Consider the following 24,434-nt stretch of genomic DNA (forward strand, 5'->3'; position numbering starts at 1 on the left):
AGTAGCATGTTGCTGTCTTGCACGCATCACTCCCAGGAAGTAGAAGTATGGTGTAAGATTGGTGAACTTTGTACATATGCAGCATCTGGGGGGTTTGGACAGAGCTGAGGTTCCAGTTGAGTTCTTAGAGTGACCATGAGCAGTGAAGCAGTGAAGAACACAGCATGGTACTGCTGCTCAGTGGGAGAACCGCAGATCCCTCTTCACTGAGCAAAGGAGTACATTTGTAGAGACTACACCAACGAAGCAGAACAGGTCAAATACTGTACTTTTGCTACCTCAGATCTTTAAGCATGTTTACTTAAATAGTGCTAAGAAACAAAGTAGGAGTCAACCATATATCTTGAATTTGGAGAAAACCCGGATATTCCTCCAAGCCCTGGCTGAAGTTCTAGGGTGCTTAAAGTATCCAGGAATGTGCTCATCTGTGCGCTGTGACTGCCCTGCTCCGCTTCACAGATCAAAGTACAGTAAAGAAATTGTGTTTCAAATGAATGCTATGTGTTAAGCCTGAAAGTGCATGTCATTATTAATTATCTTAATATTTGTCATATTAATATGATATAAACAAGATGACTAGTAATTGGAGCAACATCATTTCAGTGGAACTCATCCCTGAGAATCCAAGAGTGCAAGTTTGCACACAACTTCCAAACAGCAGAAGCGAAAGGGACAGGCCCCTCTATCCTGCAGACTTCAATCTACCAACATTTTACTATGTAATTCTGATGATGATATTGGGAACCTTCTATATCCACACCATTTATTTTGTGTAACTTTTTTTGGAGGGCTAGCCAGTGCTACAGAAATTCGAATCAAACTACTTAAACAAACTTAAAGCTTTCATTGTAATGAAAATGTACAGAAATTTGTGTGCATACATTTTCAATCAACACTCCCCCACCCCGCCCAAATATTCTCACTACAGAAAACAGTGGAAATGTTGACAATGGTTATGAAAGCATTTGTGTCAGTTTAAGTGGACATTTAATGGTTTTAATGGTTTAAATGATTTTTTTAACAGGTGTTTTCTCTCCTATTTATCAGTATAATAAGCATGAAAAACCTGGACCTGGCAACCCCAAGCTGCATTCACTTTATTCTCTTTACACATACCCCCTAAAGCTGATTTTAAAAAATCAACAACTTGAATGTTATATTCATTCAATGGTGAATACATTAGGACCTTATTATTGTTGTGATTTTATGATTTTGATTTGTTTTTTTAATTGCCGTTTTTCAGCCTTTGCAATGGACGTGTGATGAAAATCTATCCTTACATGGCCTTCCTGTTGAGAGCACTTTCACTGATTGAACATTGTTTAAGTCTGAAATTATTAACAAATACAGACAGACTTTTTCCAATGAGACACAAAACTATTCAATTCCCTCTGTTTTCTTTTATAGCTGGATATAATGTTGCAGACATAATTCCCCAATTGGTTTAATTAATTAAGTATTCTCTCCTTGATTTCCTTTTGTAAACATGTTTTGTGTTGTGGCTTATACAGTACAGTACGGGTATTAATTTCACATTTACTTTGCTAGTCTCCATAGAACTAAAATTGTTCTTTTTTTCCGTTTCTTTAATATTCTCTTAAATGAGATGGGTGGTGACCGATAGACAATTACTTGCATTTTAACTTATATTGAAAATAAATAAAGTGAATGAACATATGATTGGACGAATAGATGGTTCATTAAAGATATTGTAGTTGAAATGAGAATCTAACTGGTGAGCAAGAACAATCAGAGGCATGGGTAAGATATCAACATAAAATAAAGTTTATTAAAGATGGATCCTGAGATCTCTGTTACATACACTAGAGAAAGCTAACCCTTCTCTATGTTCATGAACCTTTATACTATGTATTGCTGGTTACGTAATTGCTTGTGGATGAATTATGTACGACAGGCCTCATCTGTGTCTGTGGTGCTGTGCCTCCATGAATGGGAGGCACCAGGTCAAGGTTCCTCTGTCCCTCCATCGTGCAGGGGGTTTCTGCTACTTAGATACATAGGGATTACTGAACGTTCTTATCTACAGGCAGGCTACAGCTATGAATGACTGCCTTGTTTTCACACAAAGGATGCTCACATACATAGATTAACACAAGGGTGAGAGAGAAAGCAGCATGAACATCAATCAAGGCCTTACATGCATACAGAGTACTTATAGAAACTAATAAAATGTAAGATTTTCCATTACAGTATGTAAAAAAACTAAAGAATCAGAGTCTAGAGCTGTTTACCATTGCCTTTAAGCATTATTCATTTGTTAGTACCCAGATAATCTGAAACGCATGAAACCTTCCCCATACAATGCATATATTTTAACCCTCTAAAGCCCAGTGTTGTTGGTGTACTGGTGTGCTGGTAATAGATGCATGTGTTGTGCATGTTGCATCATAATTAATTTAAGCCAGGCTTTCATTTTTTTCTTTCTTTTTTTCTACTTCAGATGGTCTCTGCATGTAGTGAAAATGAAGCCAAATGAATCTCTTATATTATGCAAGTGATATATATCATTGTGATAGCTGCATAGTTCTTATGCATATTCACTGTGAAAGGAAACTTCTCTCGGAACATCTTCACACATTATGATTTTGGCCTGATGTTTAAGTGGCTCTATTCCAGTTTACTATGCTATGCAATAGGCACTTTTGCACTCAGTCCTCAAGGGGGCCTCAGAGATATTTGTTTTGATCATACATACTGTTTGCATGAGCAAGCATGTGCAAAATCTTTCATATTTAATGTCACTATATGAGTTTTGTGAGTTGAGAGTTTCTTTCGTTTATTTTGTTTAGAGTATATATCACATTTTGTATTGGCTGAAATTATAACAGAATTCATAACTGTATACAAATTTTGGCATTTGTCACATAGATGACAATGACTAATGATTTAAACATTTTATTATTCTAACAGTATTTTGATTAGTAATGATATGATGTACTTTAAATAAAGGCATAAGTAAAGGCAAAGTCTAAAATACTACTAAAACAAACTATCACAAACAAATCAAAGTATTTTTGATTCATCCCAGATAAAGATACCAAAGTCTTGTTTACTGGTTGATTATTACTTTATTATTAAGAGTCGCTGACCAGCTGATTTGTCTCCTTATATCTGAATCTGTGAAAAACAGATGGAAGTAAACTGATGAATCTGAAGACTACGGGGTTGCTTAGCTAGCATAATTCTATGTATAATTCCAAGATATGAAAGATTTCAAAATGGAATACGGAAGCTACTTTACATCGAAAGCTCTTTCAGGTGTAACATGAACTGGTGAATAATATCCTTACGTAGTTTATGTTCGAGTGAGCCACTATTCTGTGACCTCGGTGTAGCTCACCACTTTGCTAATGGGGTACAGTGTTATGTGGACAAGTGAAAAATGTTCTTAAAGCCTGAGTACTTTGGCTGCAGTTTCAATTTCCCATTTCAGGGAAAGCTTTAAAACCACATAAGGGAACTTGCTACGTTAGGCTGTTTAGGATGCTGCAATTAACAGACACCTTTGGAAGAGGACAACATTGCTGAGGTGTATTCCTGACATAGAATGTCAGCACTAATAACTTTGTAGATATTTTTACATTCAAGCAACCTAATATTGTTGAAAGGGGATTGCTAGATAGACTGATGAAAAGATTTTGTCAAGCTGAAAGGTTGTTGCAACAGAATTTCCAGATTCTGTATTGAAATGGGTCATATTAAGGTGGCCTGTTAAAAAAATGAGAACTCAAAGAACCTTTTTATGGTTTAAATACAAACCATATGTCAAATTATAAATTTCTAATTATAAAATTAAATTATATGTGAAATCCACATACAATATGCACTTTTAGGAGATCTTGTTTTTTATTTTACTATTTTGCACAAAATGTAACGCCCACTTAGAAAAAATCCATTTGCCTTTCATTAGTTCAGACTCAGTTTTTATATATTTGCATTGGCTTAAAGTTTCAAAGTGTTACTGATGCTCAGAATCAGTTGAGTCTTTATGTTAACACAGTTTCAAAATGAGATTTAACATATAGAATTGTTTTACAAAGTCTAAAGAGATCGGTGATGTGAAACGAAGTCACGTGACTCTGGGATTGTCTGGATTTCATTGGGAGACGTCTGACAGAGGGTGTGGGGAGAAGGCCAGGTGGTGGGGAGTGGTCCTTAGGGACGTGAGTCACACTTGTGGTATACGCAGCAGACTGTGACCAGTCTTTGTCCTTTTCAGTGGAACTTGAATCACTGTTCAGGCTACATTCACTTACATGTACAATTTTTTTTTTGCAAAATTGCTTCTCTCTCATCCCCCCCTTCACTCCCCATTGCTCTCACAGACTCTCTCTGTCATTATTGAGTCTGTATCTGTATTTTGCTCTTTTTTCTTTCCACAGTCTTTTTCTTCATCCACATTCTTCCCCTTTTCATCCCATCCCCCATTGCTGCCTTCTTGTTCTAGCTCCTCTGCGATGCTTTCCCAGAAATGATGGAGAATGCACAGATGGCTGGGAGCAGAGCTCTGGAACTACCTGTGAGGACAGCTGGTGACGTCCCATTAACACTTAAAGAGAGGGCCGCCTCTGTGTCCCCAACTGTCACCTGAGCACCAGGAGGTCCCTGGCAGTCCGTGTCAAAGCAATCTGCAAAATGAGGGAAAAAAATAATAATAAATCACCATGCTCACTGTTTATTCTTTTCCTCAAGTTAGAATGTACTGTTTCAGCTTGTATACTGAATCTTTGTACAAGTAGTTTTGTTGTTGTCTGAGGTACAGTATAGTGTTTTCTGCTCACCAAGATCCAAATTTAAAAAGAGAAATAAAATGTCATGAACCTCAAAGATACAAAATGCCTTTATTCAAGCACTGAGACCACATATCTTTGTAAATGAATTCTACTTCAGATAATTTCCATCTTTCTCTGAAGCGGTGTAGCAGCTTTGAGAGTTGCATTCACGTTTCCTTTAACAACCTTAGACACCACCCAAGACCATGTGTCAGCGAGACTCGTGATTTGAGTAGACTAATTAAAATTAAATGGCATGTGACCCTTAGCAACCTGTGAGAAAAACCTGTGAGTCATTTGGGTAGGCTGACAGACAGGCATGAGAAGTGCACAAGGGCACGCGTGGCGACAACTGTCGCTAATTCCTGTCGTCCTGACACAGTATCGGGACCACATTTGAAACAAAGAAAGTCATTTTTAGTCAAAGAGACATCTCCAGTGCTGAAGAGGAAGCATGTCTGTAATATCTGGAAGTGGGCTACAGATATGCTTGCCCATCAGCACTGGAGACGTCTCTTTGACTAGACATGACTTTCTTTGTTTCATACTGGTCAGCAACCACACCAGAACAGCTTAGATAAACTCGTCTCTTGTCTGTAACTTGAGGGCCAGATGACTTGTGCAGGTGCACGAGGGTAAAGTGAGCCTCTCCGATGCCCACAGGGAGGGAGGGCTACCCCAGGACTCCTCATTAACCATGGGCAAGATATCGCTCGATATCTCAAACAAAATCAGGTACAGCATCTGCACTGCCTAATGGTCCACATGAGTGACAGCAGTTAAGAGGAAGGCTTCAGGTTTTTCTGCACACAGCCAAAACAAAAGCACATGAAGCTCACCACTACCTCAGAACAACAACCTTCTGAGAGGAAGTCACACCTCTCACACTCATAACATACAGACTGTTATGCAGATGATGAAAAAGTCTGAATAACTTGGAGATGAAGATCAGAGGTCATAAGACAAACAAGTTTAGACTTCAAAAGGGCTCTTAGTAACGCTTTACATCAAATTGAGTGGTTTTGGAGGTGAGGTTGTTAAGCATAAAATCCAATTTAACATGCTGTGTGGGGTGTTACTTAATTCGGAGGTGCCAGGACTACAGGCGTCTAGATTCAAACTCTTTCTTTGTGTATGGAAAATGTTTTAATATATGTAGGCTTCACTAGAATGCAAGTTCTGATAACAATGAATGGATGTTGATTTATTTCATAAATTGCAATGTCTTCCTTTATCATGACAAAACATTTACTAGTCTTGCCATAAGGTGGGCCTACAGGATGCCAGAGCTCACATAGCCTTATAAAGATGACTCATTCTTCCAACCTTCATTATTCATGAAGTATCACAGTGCATTTTCGTAATTAGCAAGAAAACACCCTTATCTTTTTGGTCCGTGAATTTTGTTGAATGGCACTCCAGAGCAAAATAATTCCCAAAGCTTACATGTTTCTGTTTGCTCTATTTATCCTTAATCCCCATTTAAGGCTTAATAGCTGTACAGTAGTTTCTTTTTTAGAATAGAACTAGTGTTACCTTTTGGATATTATGTCACTGAGCAAGCTATGACAGGTAAAATTTAAGTAATACCTAAAGCTTTGCTCATGGTTAAGAAGTTAAAAGAAAAACATATGTTTACTATATACAAACCAGAATTTGTAAATATACTATATCTGTTGTATTTATTTAGAGATATATGTACTTAAAATACTTATATATAAATAATTTATGACATTTACTGGATGAGAATGACTAGTTCTTACTTCCACACTTCCATACTTATTTATATAACACTAACTTTGTAAAGCATTGCTGAGGATATAATTGCTTTTATATCACTTATGCCTCCTGTTTCCACTGTCAATCTGTCTAAACTTTTTTTAACAGGCAGTAGTAACTCATTTGTGTTTGACTATCTTGCTGATAATGCCAGGGAGCTTGAACATTCAAGGTGACTGTCCTGCTTTTAAGTAAGCAAGTTATGTAAACATTCTTGATTGAGAGCTAAATTAATGCTCATGACTGACAAGCATTAGACTAGACATGCAGACAGCTGATATGACACTGCTGGCTGTGGTTATTAGGCCTAAACATGTCACACCCCGTCCAGATGGCAGCCCCATGATCGGTGATAGGGGATGTTTTGAATCCTGTTATGCCCACCAAAATAGCGATAGCAGATATATATATATATATATATATATATATATATATATATATATATATATATATATATATATATATATATATATATATATATATATATATATATTATATATATATTATAATATATATGTATATATATATATATTATAATGTAACCTCCATGGTATTACTGGCCAGTCTCATTTGGCCAGACTCTGTCATTTGCATTTATGCTGCTGTTGTAAGAGTGCACAGTTCACAGAAAGGCAAACATAACCTGTCGCAATATACAAAGGACACCGCTTTCTGCCCTCAAGCCTCAGTCGATAGCCCATGTTTTTAAGTACACGCATATGAAATAGACAGCTTAGTGTGCAGCAGCCCCTGTATCTGAGTCCTGAGAGATCAGACAATAGACGATAATCAGTGTGTCCCCACACACGGGTGCAGGAGTGAGATGTTTCAGGAGTGAGAGGTTTCAGGAGGTCAGCCTTTGTCGCTCCCTGATGAATATATGCAGGACATTGACGTTGTCTTATTTAGTAATAAACAGTTTGTAGGAGTCGGATGTTCTCAGTCAAAAAGATTCTTTAAGTTTTTATTTTCTGCCTAATATCACCCCCCTTCACAACTGCTTTTTATGTTTTTTTTTTTACCTTAAGCGCCTTAGTCTCCATAAAAATGTATAGGTTGATTATCTATATCTTCTCTATATATATTATTATCACGACTCTTTCTTTAGCCCGGGGCATGATGTAGCAGTATATCTGATACTATCTGATACACATGACAGCAATTCCCTTCCGACTCGCTGCCAAACGTTAACATTTCAAACGACACCGTGTTAATAAACACACGGCACACATTTACACGACTTGTTACGCGCTCGGTTCGACGTCCGCCACCCTGTAAAACTTCGTCCTTTGGGTCAAAACTACTCAGGACAACAAAACATCGACTGGTTTAGCAGACTGGAGGAGAGAATGAGACAAATTAGACCGCAAAGAAATGTTTCCCCAGCGGTGTGTGTGTGTGTGTGTGTGAGGGTTTGCTCTGCCCGGGCGGGGAGTGGCGCTCCCGGCCAATCACACCGTTTTTTTCCGCCTTAACACAGACTAGCTGTATAAGTTGTGTGTGACAACCCCCCCTAGTCTAGAATAAGTCTGATCGAAGGATGGATGCAATATCCTGTTGTCTTGTGTTTGTAGTCCTGTTCTTTGGGACTGGGATTCACGATTCTCACGGTAAGACACCTCGACCGTCTGGCCGTACGGTCCGCGGTGCTTCTTCTTTTTTCCCCCCCGGTGAAGTTGCGTCCGTTGTTGCTCTTTGTTTCAAGGAGCTGCGGCCCCGAAGACTCTTTTTCAAAGATGGCGCAGGTCAGAGGGAGCCGTGCTTTCGGAGGAATGTGTTATTGTTTGAGGGGGGAAACGTGTCCGTGAGACACGGGAAGGAGCGGAGCCGCTGGAGGAAGAGCCCGGATTCGGTCGTGTTTTAGTCGAGTTCAAAGCAGCGCTCTCCGTACACACTACGGCCAACTTCTACACAACCCGCCGCGTACGAGTTGTGTCTGTGTTTAGTGCCCCTCGGACGCCTTAATACAAAGTTGGCATCCTGCACAGTTGAGGTGGACCCGCTAGCCCGGGGAGCCAAGCAGCCGCTCATCCTCCCGCTAATTACGAGAGTTTATTCGAATAAACTCTGATGTTGCCCGACCAGCTCGCCGTGGAGTAACGTTACACCTCCCGCGGAGTAACGTTACACGTTATACGTTACTTGGCCACTTCTGGGCGAATTGTGCTTTTATACGCCAACGGTGGTTGTGAAGTATCACTCCTCGTGTCGGTATTAAAGTATTTAGCAAGCCGGCACAATCTAAACGTACATTTTTTCATGGCTTCCAGTCGAAATAAACGTGTTAATTTACTCGCACAGTGGCCAGCTGGGCTCGCTAACGTTAACCGTTACTGATGCGCCGAGCTTCAGGTACATGACTACAGCTAGCCGGGCTACGGACGGAGCTAACGCCGACACCACCGCCACACGTTCGGGGGGCATTTCCAGTCAGATAGGGGGGGGGGGTTGAAGCCACTTTCATTCGGCACCAGGAGTCTCTGCTCGGGTGAAGACAGACTTAGAGAGCACGACTGGTACCTCGGATACAGTGGAGACTCGACTAGCCCAGCTACCCGTCCGTCTAGGTCGCTACTTTTGTCCGTTGAACCGTCGCCGGCGACGTTTGCTCCGCTGTTAGGTTGGCTAGATGGCTACCTGTTATTTTCTTGGGAGCAAAACTTAACGGGAATTCGGCGCAACGTTGCGAGATGGTTGTAATTAACTAGTTGTAATTATTAACTAGTTGTAATTAACTAGTTGGCCGGTTAAGGGTGAGTCTGGCTAGCCACCGTAGCGAGCTATGCTAGTTTTGTTGGTGTTGCTGCTTTGTTAACGTTAGCTGTCTTTATCCAACGTTGGTTCGCACCCAACACTTCATATTAATACTTCACACACACCACAGCGCCACTTTTCTACTTATATTTGTGTGTGGTGGCTTTTTCATGCCTCTGGCTACATCAACGGCAGTTTTTTATTTCTTAAACAGTGTTTTGTTCGCTGGACTGTGGGGAATTTCAACTGCTGTTGAAAACAGTTGAACGCGGCCACTGTTGAACTCTAGCTGGAAATGTGAGCTGAATGTGGGAAATTAATGATCTGCTGTTGATTAGCGCTTCAGATTCAACGTTGTGTGTGTTTCTTTTAACGAATGCCTATTTGCAGTGTTTATCTTTTGTAATGTTTTGTGTATCATGCGCTGCAGTATACGTATTGTGCTCTGTAGCCTCACAACATAAACTAGAGATATTCACAGATGGAGCATTTAGCGAAATGTTACAGCTGCTTTGCTGTCAGGTATTTGTATCTATATTGACTATTTATCTATATATATATATAAGTATTGCCATTGACTTTAGGGATGTAAGAGGACAGCAGGCTACATAACATCTCTGTGTGCGTATCTCAACATGCGGAGAAGGAACATTTGTACTATACATGCAAGTAAAATGAGATACGTTTGCAGCTGAATACGGCGATAATTTTAAAACATTAACTTTGAACTAATCCACCTGCTATATAGCTGTCACATCACAATGTTGTGTGTGTGATTTCTGACAGGGCTCAGTCTGCCAATCATTTTCATTCAGTGCTTTAAGCGAGCTTAAGTATGTTCCATGTTGAAATCCCATTTAGAAGTCCATCCAAGAATGAGTTCGAGTCTGGGCTTTTGTTTGTTTGTTTTGTTATAGACAGTGGTTTTCCCCATCGTTTGTTTTCGGATGCCTTCATTAAAGTTGAACAAAGAAGTACTAAATGTATGTGTTGGTTAAGTGGCTGCACACAGCAGAACACCACACTAGCTACCCCCAAAACCGGTGTGTCCTGCTGAGGATGTAGGCTACATTCATATCCACAGACACTCTAGGGAGTGAGATCTGAGCCCCAGTTAGGAATGAGGCCCCAGAAGGACATGTGAAAACCCCATCATCCCAATGGGCACTTGATGCACAGCACATAGTCATTTTGCCTTTTCTGTAAAAGGAATCTGAAGCATTTTTGTGACCGCAAACTGCCCGTTGTGTTGGCTTACAGAACCAAAACTAATTTGACAAGTTGTGTTTGTGCCAAATGTGATTGAATTCAGGGGCACTGATGCGTTTAAACAGCCTTGCTTTTTGTGGCACTTAGAATTCGCTGCGCTTGTGTTTTATTTTAAACTCTTAAAAAAAAACAACAAAAAAACACAGATGCTTTTAAAAATATGCTTTATTGATTATTACAGTACCTTGTTCTCATCTCCATACATCAAATTAAAAATGACATTAAACATGGGGCTGGAGATGGTCCTGCTTTTGAGTTTCTTAAAAATGTTTTCCATTGGTTAGTACCAATGAGTGTTGAATATTTTCATAAGTTGATGCTGAAAAGCATTATAAAATTATATTCTTAGACTCAAATGGTATCCTTGGACTCTGGTATAATGTAGAAGCATCAGGATTTCTTCCATGAAGATGACAACACACTATTGTAAGAATCTCTAGATAAGAGTTTCTGCTATATGGTAAAATGTAAAAGTAAAAATATAGATATTACTCAAATGAAATCCCCTGCAGAGCTCTTAGGAGTTTGCTGGCCCTGCTGTAACCTTTTCAGCAGTGCTGTTTTGAAATGGAGATAAGGATTTTTTTTGTAATCAATTTGTCAAGTCAGCTAGGCTATATGTTGCAGTAAATTCCTGTGTGGATTTCCCCTTCCATCCCATCATTATGGTATTGTCTCTCTTATGTCCTGATTTTTGTTCTGTTACATCGACAGTTTTGCCAGGAGTGTCATCCACTCTCATGTGGAGAGAATCTTATTTCGTATATATCACAGGATGGAGCAGGGCCCCTGTTGAGGACGCCCCACAGACCACAGCTGTCTGCTTCTCAAGCCTGCTCTATACCTAGACCAACCATACCTGTTTGAGGGATCATATCACTTCAGAGATCATGATACTCCAACTGCACTTAGACTGTGGTGTCTGCGGTTTGGAAGACAAGAGTTTGTGCTGTGATTTAATAGCCTCCACCTCTGGATTAAATCCAACACAAAATTGCAACTTGCATGGCCAACAATGGTGGCATGGAAAATGCACCTCAGTCCCGATGCTGAGCTAGTAGTTCCCTGTCCCAAACTGCAGCTGGTAATGAACGAAGAAAAGCCCATGTGACAAAGAATACATTTGTGTATATTGAGTTGTTTCATACCACACTGGTCCTCTTTTTTTTACGGCTCAAGAATAGAGTACTGAATTATGTAGTTCTGGGAAGTGGACTGCTTTGGAGTCAGCAGTCCCCCTTAAAATGGCTTAATCAAATAGAAAATATACTTTTCCATTTGGCAAGCACTAATAATCCGTTTTACAATTCAATATGTACTCAAGGTATTTGAAAAATTAATTAATAAACAAAAGGGGTGGGACCTGTGGTGATCTTGACTCGTTTAGCATTTAACAGTGCCCGAGTTAATGAACTTGAGCTAACGTGTTGGGACTTACACATTTGATTGAACGTTCCATGTGGCTCTTACAGCTCCTTTTATTCTCAGGGCTCATTAACATTCTTAGTATCTGATCAGTATGGTTATGAGTGCCGCTGATGACACAGTGTCATCTTAAAAAGGCTTTTTGGTTTTCTTGGGAAGGGGTATTCCTGTTGTCAAACTGTGATACTGCATCGAAGTCTTGCAAAAGCACATTGTCATGTTGAAGTGACTTGTGTCTTTTGGGACATGGTCGTATCTGTCTGCTGCCGTTGCCGTCCTGATGGAACTGGGTGGTTATTAGCTAGCTGTTCTACCAGCTCTTCTGTCCTATTCTTTCCTGTTCTACCACAGTGTTGTCATCATGTACTGTAGCTGTCTGATCCACTCTGCTTACAGACATCTCAGAATAGTCTAGTTCCTCTTGCTGTATTTCCTATTTTCTGACCTTAGTATTGCTTACAAAAAAGGAACAGAAATCCTTGTTGGCATTGTTGATGTTTTTCTAGCATACTGACTCTGTAGATTGTTCAAAGCTGTTACAAAAAAAAAATTGCAGTTTTTCTTTTTTAGAAATAACTATCAGCAAGTTATAGCTCATTATGGTGCTTACCATGAGGTAAACAAAGACTTGTATTGGAGTAGCTTATAAGGCTTTGTGGGGGAGGTGGTTTGGTCCATCTGATTCCCCACATCCAAACCCACATCTGTCACAGACAAAAGACCTGCAATAATGGGCAAGAAGGAGGGAAGGGCCCGGGTGCTGACCTATGGAAATGACTCTGAGCTTGCATGTCTGATGAAAAGGGGGCTCATGTCGTGGTTTTTGGAGGAAAAAAGAGGGGGAAGGGAATCTAGCAAAGACTCACATGGTTGGAGAGTGTGTATGCGGCACATGAGTAATGGCGCTGTGCTGTCTCCCCATCCCCCTGCATAATGCCACACCACACCTCATTTTTTTTCCACGTCTCTACAAGACAACGACATGTGACGAGCCATTTGGGGAAGCAGGCTACCACGAGATGACTGACAAACAAATATTGTTCATAGTGAAGGTGAATGTGAGCAGTTGTAGGGTGTGGCTTGCACTGATGAGGAACCCATGTGATTTCACACTCATTCCATTGTTCCTGCTTTTGTAGCTTAGAAACCTCCAAGAAACCATGTCTGTCTGCAAGAACTGCTGAGTAGATACAGCTTCATTCAGACCCATAGGGTGTGAAATGAATTCCTGTTTTAGCATGGTAAAATGACCGTAAAGATGGAGAAAGTGGAGTGGTGAAGGTGAGGAACGAACGAAAAGTCGCTATCATTGCAGCATTTGGGGTTACACAAATTGTCCAGCCTTGATTTTGTCCCACAGTATAATCATTTTCCAAAGAAACAAGTGGCACTATCACACTGAATTTGAATATTGCGTACTCTTTAGTTTGAGTACTGAAGCTAGTCTCTGAAATCAAAAGGATTTCCCCTTTTTAATGCCCAAAATGCCATTCACTTAAATCAACATACTGCTTTGCAGTGAATTCTTGTTCTGCACCACATCTTGGAAAAAAACATTTGCATGCCCAGAGGACTCTGCTGCATAATGAGATAATGTTATTCACAATGGTTGACCAATTAATCGGCTGGCCGATTCACGCCATTTAGAGGTACCAGGCATTGGCCGATGCATGTGCTCATGAGGCCTATAATCAAAAATGCTTCCAGGCACAACCCTGTCAGTCTGGCTACTGTGGAGATATGTTGGAGCCCCCCCACTTCTGCAATTCTGTGTGCTAGTGATGGGAATGATGGCTCTTTGAAGGAAGCCGGATCTTTTGGCTACGTTCTTTTTAAAGAGCCGTTTAATAGAATTGTTTGCGAATGACCCATCACTTCATGCAGACATGAGTGGGTACTGTGAACTAGTGCATGTTTACCGTCTTTAGGAATTTTAATGTTAGCAAGCTTTTGACCAGCCAGTAGGTAGCTAGTTTAGAGAACACTATTGATGCCAATGGAAAATGCAGTCACAGTAGTGTAGGTACCATGCTAAACCAGCAGGTGGCAGTACCACTGGCAACATATTGAACAAGCTTGCTTTGACGGAAGTAAGGGTGTGTCTACAGTTCAGGTGTTTAAATACCCTGAACAGCCATTCATCTCTCTCTCTCTGGTTTGACCGACACATAGGTTAGACCTATTAAAGAGAGGCTCCGTAATATCTCTCTCTGGTTTGACCGACACATAGGTTAGACCTATTAAAGAGAGGCTCCGCCACTCCTCTCTCTCCGGTTTTTCTTTGAGAACACGCGAACTTTGCAACGACTAACGGCAAACAGCTGAAAGTCGTATTACTTAATTAACGAGCCCGAGTTATGGTGCAATCTAACCAGCAACCGATCAACGTTACCGCGACAACAGATTCACCGAACGACTTCAATCAAGCTTGCTAACGCGGCCACACGGACTGAAACAAAGGCGATCAACTCCCTGTTGTTAAACCGTGAACGAGACTCGCGTTCCTGGACGATTCCCCAGCACACCTGGACGACGTCGTTTAATCAACGAGGAGCCTGCGGTGGAAATTCCCTCCTAATTCCAGGAGAATTCAGGGAGGACGACACTACCCCAAATCCTCAACACGTGAGACTCTTAACGCTGGGCATAGTTTATAAAAGGGCAAAGTTATTTGAACTGTAGAGTTAACCAAGCTTTCTGTTAATACATTCTGAATGTGTTTAACTTTATTTTCATAATCTTCATCAAGATTTGTACATACAAAGTTCTCTTTGCTGTGCATGCCACCATCTTTTATTTATCTGATTAATGGACAACTTGTAGTCTTCCCCATTCTCAGACACATCACATTAATTTTTAGTTATTAAGCCAGCTCCATTACTCTTTGTTCTGACCACGTTGGAATAAACCAGCTGAGCTAATTAACACAGTCGCGCTGCTCTACTGTTTAAAGTCGGCGCCATTTTAGTTGCTTTGTTCTCTATAGGAGAACTGAAACTACAACTCCCGCCTCCTCACACGCGCACAAGCGCGTGCACACATTACTCTCCTCCCCTTTTTACACACACACACACACACACTAGATACCCAGTCTTCACTGTAAATGTACTGATCCTTGTTGATGCCGTTTGTTTTAGAATAGTTAGTTTTAAATAAATGTATCATTTATTTTCACCAAATTGTCTGTGTTGATGTCATTCAAAAGTGGTTGTTGCCAAAACCTCCAAAGAATTCATAGTTAAATCCTTCAGATACCAAACCATTAATTACCCTTAGTTAATAACTAAATGTTATGGTTCTGGTATAATTAGAATATGAGACTGATTCTAAATTAATGAGACTGATTAATAATTAAGGTAAAACAAATTATATCTACTTTAAAGGATTAGTAGGTGAAACCCCTACATAATTGGTGCCCCGTGTGAGGGAGATTTCTGGCTCAACCATATTTGTTTGATATCGACCATTTTTTCATATCACAGGCTTTCAAGCCATTAGAATAGGACCATCTCCAAATTCGCCAGAAGAGGGCGCCAGAGCGCTTCCTAAGTCTTCCTATAGAGGAAAGCTAATCCTTGGTAACTTTAGTTTGGTGATATCTTGTTCTAATTTGTTTACCATTTGGTTACTATTCACATTCATTGTGCAATCAACTGAAGATCAGTATATTTATTTTACTCATTTAATCTGATTACTTCAATAGTAACTCAGTTGCTTTAACTTGTGTGGCATCCCACTGATTTCCCCTGTACTGCAGAAGTATTGGGATAATTATTTAGCACCGTTATCAGATTTCACAGTCTTTGTATAACTTCACTATTGCAGTCTTTGGTCCAGTGTGCTAGTGTTTAGTTTCAGAGACCGTAATCACCTTTTGCACAATTCTTTTTATCCCAGTTTCAATTTGGCTTGCCTATCTAGGTATTACCCTTTTACCTGCCCACACTTGCCAGACACAGGATTGCGGCACATTAACTAGGCCAGATTGTACTAAAGCTGATTTGATTTAGCCCCTTTTTGAAATAGTCTATAGGTGCACTTAGAGAGACTAACCATGGCTTTCCTAAAGCAGAATACTTGTCCGTCTCTGGTTGTTCAGCTCCTTCAGATGCTTGAACCAGGTAGAAAGGAAGTTGACAAACCTCTAAAGGACTCCTTTGAGGAGACCCCTACCGTTCCAGATGTAGTTTTTAAAATGTTCCTTCTATGTCAGCAGCAGGCTCGCTTAGTAGAGGCACTACGCAAGGAAAATAGACTCCTCAAACAGGACACTGCTAAGCTCAGTTCTGAGGTTGAGCGCCTTCGCCACAACCTCCAACTGACCACTCATGCGCTGAATGACGTGCTCACCGTAAGTGAACGTCACACGGGCTTAACAGAAACTGCCCGCCTCCAAAGGGAGAGTGAACTTGCCCGTGCAAGAGCGCAGGATTTCCTTGTAACTAGGTCCGACACCTCTAGACCTTCTAAATTAGTTACAGTAGAAAGCCAATATAGTCAGCACTCCACAGGTGATGATGCACCTGTTGTACGTCCTAAGGCCCCGGCTCCAGTCCCCATGAGCCTTAGGTTAGATGTAACTAGTTCTTCCTCAGAGTATCCATATGATACTACTGACTGTTCAGCTTCTGAAGCTCAAAGTGAAGCCTCTGTGGAGAATCACCCTCCTAGAGCAGATGCCCTGTCTGCATCATCTTGCTACGAGTCAGCAGAGCCCTTTTACTCGTCCCTAGCTTCTGCCCCCTTACTCTTGAGTAACAAAGAGAGTAATACTAATCCTGCTATGTCTTTTGGCCCTCCTTATTCTCTGCATGATGTCCAGACCAGGGACATCCCGTCAGGTACAACAGCTAGGAAGCCTTACTTAAATGCTGAGCATCATTCCACTGACCCACGCACAGGCTGGCGCAGTGACGTACATGTTCCAGCTTCTTCCTCAAGGAGAAATGCAGGTATTTCTCAACTTGAGATGCGCAAAGGCTCACTGTTGCCCCCTATGGACAGAGACCAGGAAGGTAGAAAGCATGCTGGTGACCATTATCCTCCGCATGATGTCCAGACCAGGGACATCTCATTAGGTACCACAGTTAAGAAGCCTTGTATGAATGCTGAGCATCATTCCACTGACCCACGCACAGGCTGGCACAGTGACGTACATGCTCCAGCTGTTTCCTCAAGAGGAAATGCAGAAATTTCCCAACTTGAGATGCACAAAGGCTCACTGTTGCCCCCTATAGACACAGAGCAGGACGGCAGAAGGCATGCTGATGTACACCACTGGCAGAACGTACAGACAAGGGACGTCTCACCAGGTAGAGCAGATAACAGGCCTTACTTAAACGCTGAGCATCATTCCACTGACCCACGCACAGGCTGGCACAGTGACGTACATGCTACAGCTTTTTCCTCAAGGAGAAATACAGATATTTCTCAACTTGAGATGCATAAAGGCTCATTACTGCCACCTAGGCACAGAGAGACAGGAGGCAGTAGGCATCCTATTGACCAAGAGTTACACCACTTGGATAGTGAAGGTCCACCTTCCTATTCTAATAGACATGTCCTTGAACATTTCCCTCGGTTAAAGTTACTAGATTCACTAGCCAAGGACATGGAGCCATTCGACCCAGCAAGGTCAAACTACCATGTTGAAGACTACCTCAAAGAAATTGAGCGTAGCCTCTCGGACTTGCCTTATGCAACCGAACGAGAGAAAGTGAAGCTAATTTGGAAAACCACCTCTAGATCAGTTCACACGTTCATAGAGTCACAGCCGTTTTCCATTAGGGACAGTTACACTCAGCTTTGTAAAGCCCTCGCTGAGGAGTATTCCCCTTTCTTTGACGAAGCGTCAGCATTCATGTCGGCCATTAAAATTAAGCACAAGCGTTCAGAGCATCCCAGAGATTACTTTAATCGCTTGAAACAAACATTTTTCCAGGGAAGAAATGGACCAGGTCTCACAGAAGACCGAACCTTCAAATCCCTATTTTTGCATAATCTCCACCCTTGTGTGAGAACCCATGTCACACTTTTAGCACGCCAAGGTGACCTGTCGATGCGTGAGATCAGAAAGACCACGCAGACAGTTTGGGAGACTGTTGTGCAGCCCAGTCTGCCTGAAGGAGACTCCAAAGAGCTCCAAGATCCTCCCTATGCTTTCCCTGTAAATTCAGACACTGTTATTTCTGCAGGCCCCTCTCACTACTCTCGCCACAGGGACAGAGCCAAGAGGTGGAAAGAGAGGCAGAACCAGTGGAAGGGGGGACAGCCATAGATAAAGATCAGTTAGTGGACCTCCAGCCTGAGCCAGGGGGGAGGTAGAACTGACTTTATATGAAGTTACATGTAAACCTTCAGCCTGTAAACATGTAGCTATGTTTCCAGATCTCTAACCCTTTAAAGGGAGATGTTCCTGGCATCATCTCCGCTCACAGTTCTGCATTCTCAATGCAATAGGTTCTTTACTAAGGGGGGTGTACCCGGCGTTACCTCCTAACTTCTACATTTTACCCCTCACACAGATCTTATTCTCTCCTCTACCAGTATAGCAAGTGTGAGATACTTAAATACTTGTCTATCATGGGATAGGATGAGGCATTACACCTCAGTTAAACCCCCATTTACATTTTACTAGATCTCACAAGAAGCCACACTCTAACTGGACATTAACCCAAATGTTTTAGTCCAGCAAGATCTTTCCTTTAAAGCATTGTTAGGTTTGTTCCAGCCAACAGACTAACACCAACATGTGCTAACTCCACACCTTTCTCCATGCCTGATGTATTTCCTCTTTTCCATCAAAGGCATTTAATCCTGCATGTGACCTTGTTTTCTTATTGTAAAGCCAAGAGAAATCTAAGCCATGCATTAGTATCCTTTCATTGTTTTTCTTGATTTGGTTAACCTTAGTTACTGTTCAAGAACTGCCCAGTAGTGAACTTGTTGCCCAGATGTGTCTCTACAGCGTCTCCCAGCCATCTCATGGATAATGCTATGGGTGGGATGGACAACTTGACTCATGGAATTGATCACCTCCCAGTGGATGCTACAGGGAACAAGGACTGCATGGATAACCTTTTGTGCTCTTCAGGACTGTGACGTCAGCCCCAGTCTGAAGACCAAGGGGGGAATGTAGGTACCATGCTAAACCAGCAGGTGGCAGTACCACTGGCAACATATTGAACAAGCTTGCTTTGACGGAAGTAAGGGTGTGTCTACAGTTCAGGTGTTTAAATACCCTGAACAGCCATTCATCTCTCTCTCTCTGGTTTGACCGACACATAGGTTAGACCTATTAAAGAGAGGCTCCGTAATATCTCTCTCTGGTTTGACCGACACATAGGTTAGACCTATTAAAGAGAGGCTCCGCCACTCCTCTCTCTCCGGTTTTTCTTTGAGAACACGCGAACTTTGCAACGACTAACGGCAAACAGCTGAAAGTCGTATTACTTAATTAACGAGCCCGAGTTATGGTGCAATCTAACCAGCAACCGATCAACGTTACCGCGACAACAGATTCACCGAACGACTTCAATCAAGCTTGCTAACGCGGCCACACGGACTGAAACAAAGGCGATCAACTCCCTGTTGTTAAACCGTGAACGAGACTCGCGTTCCTGGACGATTCCCCAGCACACCTGGACGACGTCGTTTAATCAACGAGGAGCCTGCGGTGGAAATTCCCTCCTAATTCCAGGAGAATTCAGGGAGGACGACACTACCCCAAATCCTCAACACGTGAGACTCTTAACGCTGGGCATAGTTTATAAAAGGGCAAAGTTATTTGAACTGTAGAGTTAACCAAGCTTTCTGTTAATACATTCTGAATGTGTTTAACTTTATTTTCATAATCTTCATCAAGATTTGTACATACAAAGTTCTCTTTGCTGTGCATGCCACCATCTTTTATTTATCTGATTAATGGACAACTTGTAGTCTTCCCCATTCTCAGACACATCACATTAATTTTTAGTTATTAAGCCAGCTCCATTACTCTTTGTTCTGACCACGTTGGAATAAACCAGCTGAGCTAATTAACACAGTCGCGCTGCTCTACTGTTTAAAGTCGGCGCCATTTTAGTTGCTTTGTTCTCTATAGGAGAACTGAAACTACAACTCCCGCCTCCTCACACGCGCACAAGCGCGTGCACACATTACTCTCCTCCCCTTTTTACACACACACACACACACACTAGATACCCAGTCTTCACTGTAAATGTACTGATCCTTGTTGATGCCGTTTGTTTTAGAATAGTTAGTTTTAAATAAATGTATCATTTATTTTCACCAAATTGTCTGTGTTGATGTCATTCAAAAGTGGTTGTTGCCAAAACCTCCAAAGAATTCATAGTTAAATCCTTCAGATACCAAACCATTAATTACCCTTAGTTAATAACTAAATGTTATGGTTCTGGTATAATTAGAATATGAGACTGATTCTAAATTAATGAGACTGATTAATAATTAAGGTAAAACAAATTATATCTACTTTAAAGGATTAGTAGGTGAAACCCCTACAGTAGCATACACATGTAGCTGGTTAAAGTTGTAGCTAATGTATCCAACATTAGTAACAGTTGGTTGCATTTACTAATGCGAAAGTTAACTTGTTGGCTTTCGTTAACAGGACACTGAAAGGTAGCATTAACATTAATGAAATTGTCCGCAATATTTTAGGGAACAGAATATACAGGCATCTATAGCTAACACTTGCGTTTGTGTGCATCTCCCTCTGTGCGCGCATGCATGCATGTATGTGTGTGCACCGGTCTCCCTCTGCGTACAACAGCTTGGAGTAGTTAGCTTAACCATACAAAATCTCTGCTCTGTCACAATGTCACCTCTAGTCACTTATTGGATGATATAGGCAGGCTGTGCAAATAAAAGTTTTTTTTTTCCAACTATGTGTTTGATCTCTTGGATTGCCTATTTGGTTTGTAACCAAGTCTGTCAATAAACCTACACAAGCATACAAAATGTGTTTCAGGCCAGTTTTGGGAAGGTGGTGATTAAAATTAGAGCTCTACAATAACTTTCATGCACCCTGCTGTTTTTTTATTACATGTGGACATTAATTTAATTGATTCATGTATTTTTAAATAAAAAAAATAAAGGTGCACTGCCGATAAATCCTTTTCTCATTTATTATTACTATGCATTAGCCATCATTTGGCCAGAATATTAACATCAGCATTGACCATTAAAAACCCATGATGTCAAGCATAGTTTTTTTAGGATCACTTGTCTAATATACAACAATACATAGAGTACAATAATATAGAGTAATACTTACATAGACTCATACATTTACTTACAAAAATGCCACACTTGTGCACTGCATCTCGGCTAGGGTACAGGCTGTGGACTATTATGGCAGACAGGTTGTCAGTATATTTTTAAGATAAAGGATTATTCTCTTCCTTTTAAATAGTGTCTTGGTTTTTAAATAGATTGCAATGTCTTGTTTATTCTGGATTTAAAATAATGTTTTATTGATGTGGAAACGTTAGAACTGCGTCCTTTAAATGTTGGCTTCTGAGAATGGCTGAAAACTGATTAAGATGCATTTTATTCCACAGCCATACTTTCCTTGTCTCAAAATGCAAAGATTGATCCAGAGTTCATATTTGCTCCTTTTACACCAAGTACACTGTAGAATGCACACGGTAAAGTTGTTGCAGAAGGTATCCTTAGTCTCTCTCTCTTTACATGCCAATGTCTAATAATTGAACATTGCTTCACTTCTTATTGCTGAAAGATTCAATTATGGCATTAGAGGGTAAAACCACATGTTTCAAAGAAGTGTAATTGAATTGCCATTGATTCTCTGGATTTGTGTCCATTGTCTTTGAGTTTGTCTCTACTGTCATGCTGGGTATTACTTTAAACATCTTCCATCTTTTTTATTTGTAGTCTCTCTGGACATGTGAACCATCAGCAGATAGCACAGCCATGGCCTTGCACTCCCTCACACCTGTCTTATTTAATGATAATCAGATTATGAACTATGAAATTAGTTAATTGAAGGCATTAGAGTGCCTCGATGGTTCAAGATTAAGTGCTTTTAAATACCAAGTTGTTTGAACAAAGGGCCATGCTGCTGAAATGGAACTTGGCCACTGATTATTGTCAGTGATCTTCAGAGTTTATAACTAAAGTTGTCACGGGGATGAAAATATGAAGTCTTAAAAGCAAGGAGAAACTTGAGGTACCTTGATTTTTATGCACAGAATCATAATGTAATTTTTATATTGTGGTAAACAAAATAATTTGGATGAAAATTCTGCTGTATTTATTGAGGCTTTTCTTTGTCTTTGTTACTAATGGATTTGTTTGTTCAATTTGAAGTGTTTCACAATATGCATATTTTCATTAATGAGGACAGAGTGTTATAGATGTTTGAAAGGTAGAAAAGTTAGAAATGTTCTGGGAAAGCCAGATAAAGTCAGAACCAACAAACCTGAGCGAACGCCCTTTTATAGTTGATTAGCCTTACGTGGAATGTCCTAACTATATGCTCAACACTGATAATTTAAAATAAATTCTCATGTATAGGCAAGTTTATTTATTTATTAATTATTTATTATTAGGACTGCAGCAATAGCTTATTTTAATAGTTCCACATTCTTCCAACAAGCTCATCGATTAAAGAAGTAATTGTATAAATAATAAAGCAAAAGAGCAATCCTAAATATGCAAAAGAGAATGACGTGTTTTAAACTGCATGCAATATATCTGCCAAAATGAACCCCAATTTATTGCATTTAAGTGGCATATTTACATCTACATACCACTCTCCCTAACCTGATGACTCGATACATGCTGCTTCCTAACTCTTGCCCAAAAAGTTCTGATTTGTGAAGATTGGCAATACTCAAGATCTTCAGTTGCTATGCTCCTCAGAATATTTGATCACTGTTTAGAGTAATGCTGTCAAAACTCTGGAGAACAAATTTGCTTCACAGCGCGATTCTCGTTGCCAATTATGATCTTGTTGGGTTTACTTAATTGAAGCTATGTTGTATGAGTAAATTATAGAGAAACACTGAATGGTCATAAAAATAATGCAGGTGTATATAATAAATGTTTTATGCCTGTTTTCTTAGCCTCTTTTATATTGCTTTCATGCTTCAGTAACTGTACACTAGGGCAGAAACGATTTTTTGAGCAACTTGATTACTAAAAATCACGCAGTCATACTGGTGCTATTTTATGAACGGTTAGCTGAAAAAGTAGCTAGTTTGCTAGCTGTGTAAGATTGTTGAACTGTTCCAGAGCAATTTCTCGTCATGTTTACTGGCAGAGATGTAGAATGTGACGATTTTTGGTTCTATGCAGTTGGCATTATATTAAATGAAGTGGAGTAAATTGCTACATTCGCTCATTTGAAATTCAGTTGTATGAAGGAATAAACAAATAGTCTGTTGTGGAATCACCTTTTACACACCAGGAATGCAATAACCTGCTGTCTGGTTTCACAATGTTGGGGTCCACTGAGGACATTCTAAAGCAGGGGTACTCAACTGGCGGACCTCAGGTCACAGGTATCTGGCAAAATTGGACCGCGGACAAATTTAGTTGAGTACCCCTGTTCTAAAGGATAGGGGAAGTGGCAAAAGGCAGATTAATCAGTCTTACCTACATGGTTTCTGTTGATCATAGATGTAAACCACATGTTTACCTTTCGTATTGACAATCACAGTATTATTACACCAGCTTGTCATAAAAATATTTAATGACTTCCATTCTCAAACATATGTTCTGCACATATCTAGAAAAATGTTAACAGTTAAAGGTCGCATGTAAAATCACAGATATCTTTTGTAAAAATGTTGCTTTTTACACTTTAAAAGATGTATTTAAAACCAAAATTATAATGGAACTTAAATACACAGTATTAGTGTTTAGGTTTGTCTGATAATGTATGCAATTAAAGCAATAAAAATACAATATAAATAAAACTAATGAAATACAAACTGATTAAATGTAGATTTTAAGAGACCTATACGTTGATAAAGCAAACATATTTCTTAACCATTTACTTCATTACTTGATACTCCTATCTACAGAGTACTCGATGACCAAAAAACCCTATTGCTGCATCCTTAATATAACTCCTAATGGGAGGGAAAGTGCTCTTTTAGCATAAGATGTTCAAGTTGTCCCATGGTTTATTTATCCTTCACCACTCATCACCTTGTTGATGTGGAGATGGAGAAATAATAATAATTGCTTGGTGGAGAGCTGCCTGTTGAAATAATTATCAAGTTGCACAGGCCAAGTGTTAAAACTGCGTGTGCAAACAAGTGGCAGTAGCATAATGTATTAAAATTTCCCATTAGCCCCAAGTCTGTGTTCAACAATACCTTGTGGCAAGGTCTTGCCTGTTAGAGCTCCGTCCATAAATAGCAT

The 24,434-nt window shown here is 40.3% G+C and overlaps 2 protein-coding genes and 1 long non-coding RNA gene across 3 annotated transcripts in view; all 3 read left to right on the forward strand.

Moving 5' to 3' along the window:
* The first annotated feature begins 8,028 nt into the window (after positions 1-8,028).
* The window catches only part of tgfbr1b (transforming growth factor, beta receptor 1 b), a 43,857-nt gene continuing 27,451 nt past the window's right edge, over positions 8,029-24,434 (forward strand). The window contains exon 1 of the mRNA XM_076971347.1: positions 8,029-8,182. Within this exon, the coding sequence (XP_076827462.1) occupies positions 8,113-8,182 (70 nt within the window). The 5' untranslated portion in view covers positions 8,029-8,112. The remainder of the gene's footprint in view (positions 8,183-24,434) is intronic.
* Positions 14,041-14,945, forward strand: LOC143474073 (uncharacterized). The gene is made up of 2 exons (XR_013120683.1): positions 14,041-14,192; positions 14,251-14,945. It is a non-coding gene; the product is annotated as an uncharacterized LOC143474073 (long non-coding RNA).
* On the forward strand, positions 16,051-20,060 carry LOC143474066 (uncharacterized). Its single transcript, XM_076971346.1, has 2 exons — positions 16,051-19,307; positions 19,366-20,060. The coding sequence occupies exon 1, from the start codon at positions 16,075-16,077 to the stop codon at positions 18,295-18,297; it is 2,223 nt and encodes a 740-aa protein (XP_076827461.1). The 5' UTR covers positions 16,051-16,074; the 3' UTR covers positions 18,298-19,307; positions 19,366-20,060.

Source organism: Brachyhypopomus gauderio, chromosome 13, assembly GCF_052324685.1.
Source record: "Brachyhypopomus gauderio isolate BG-103 chromosome 13, BGAUD_0.2, whole genome shotgun sequence".
Lineage (NCBI taxonomy): Eukaryota > Metazoa > Chordata > Actinopteri > Gymnotiformes > Hypopomidae > Brachyhypopomus > Brachyhypopomus gauderio.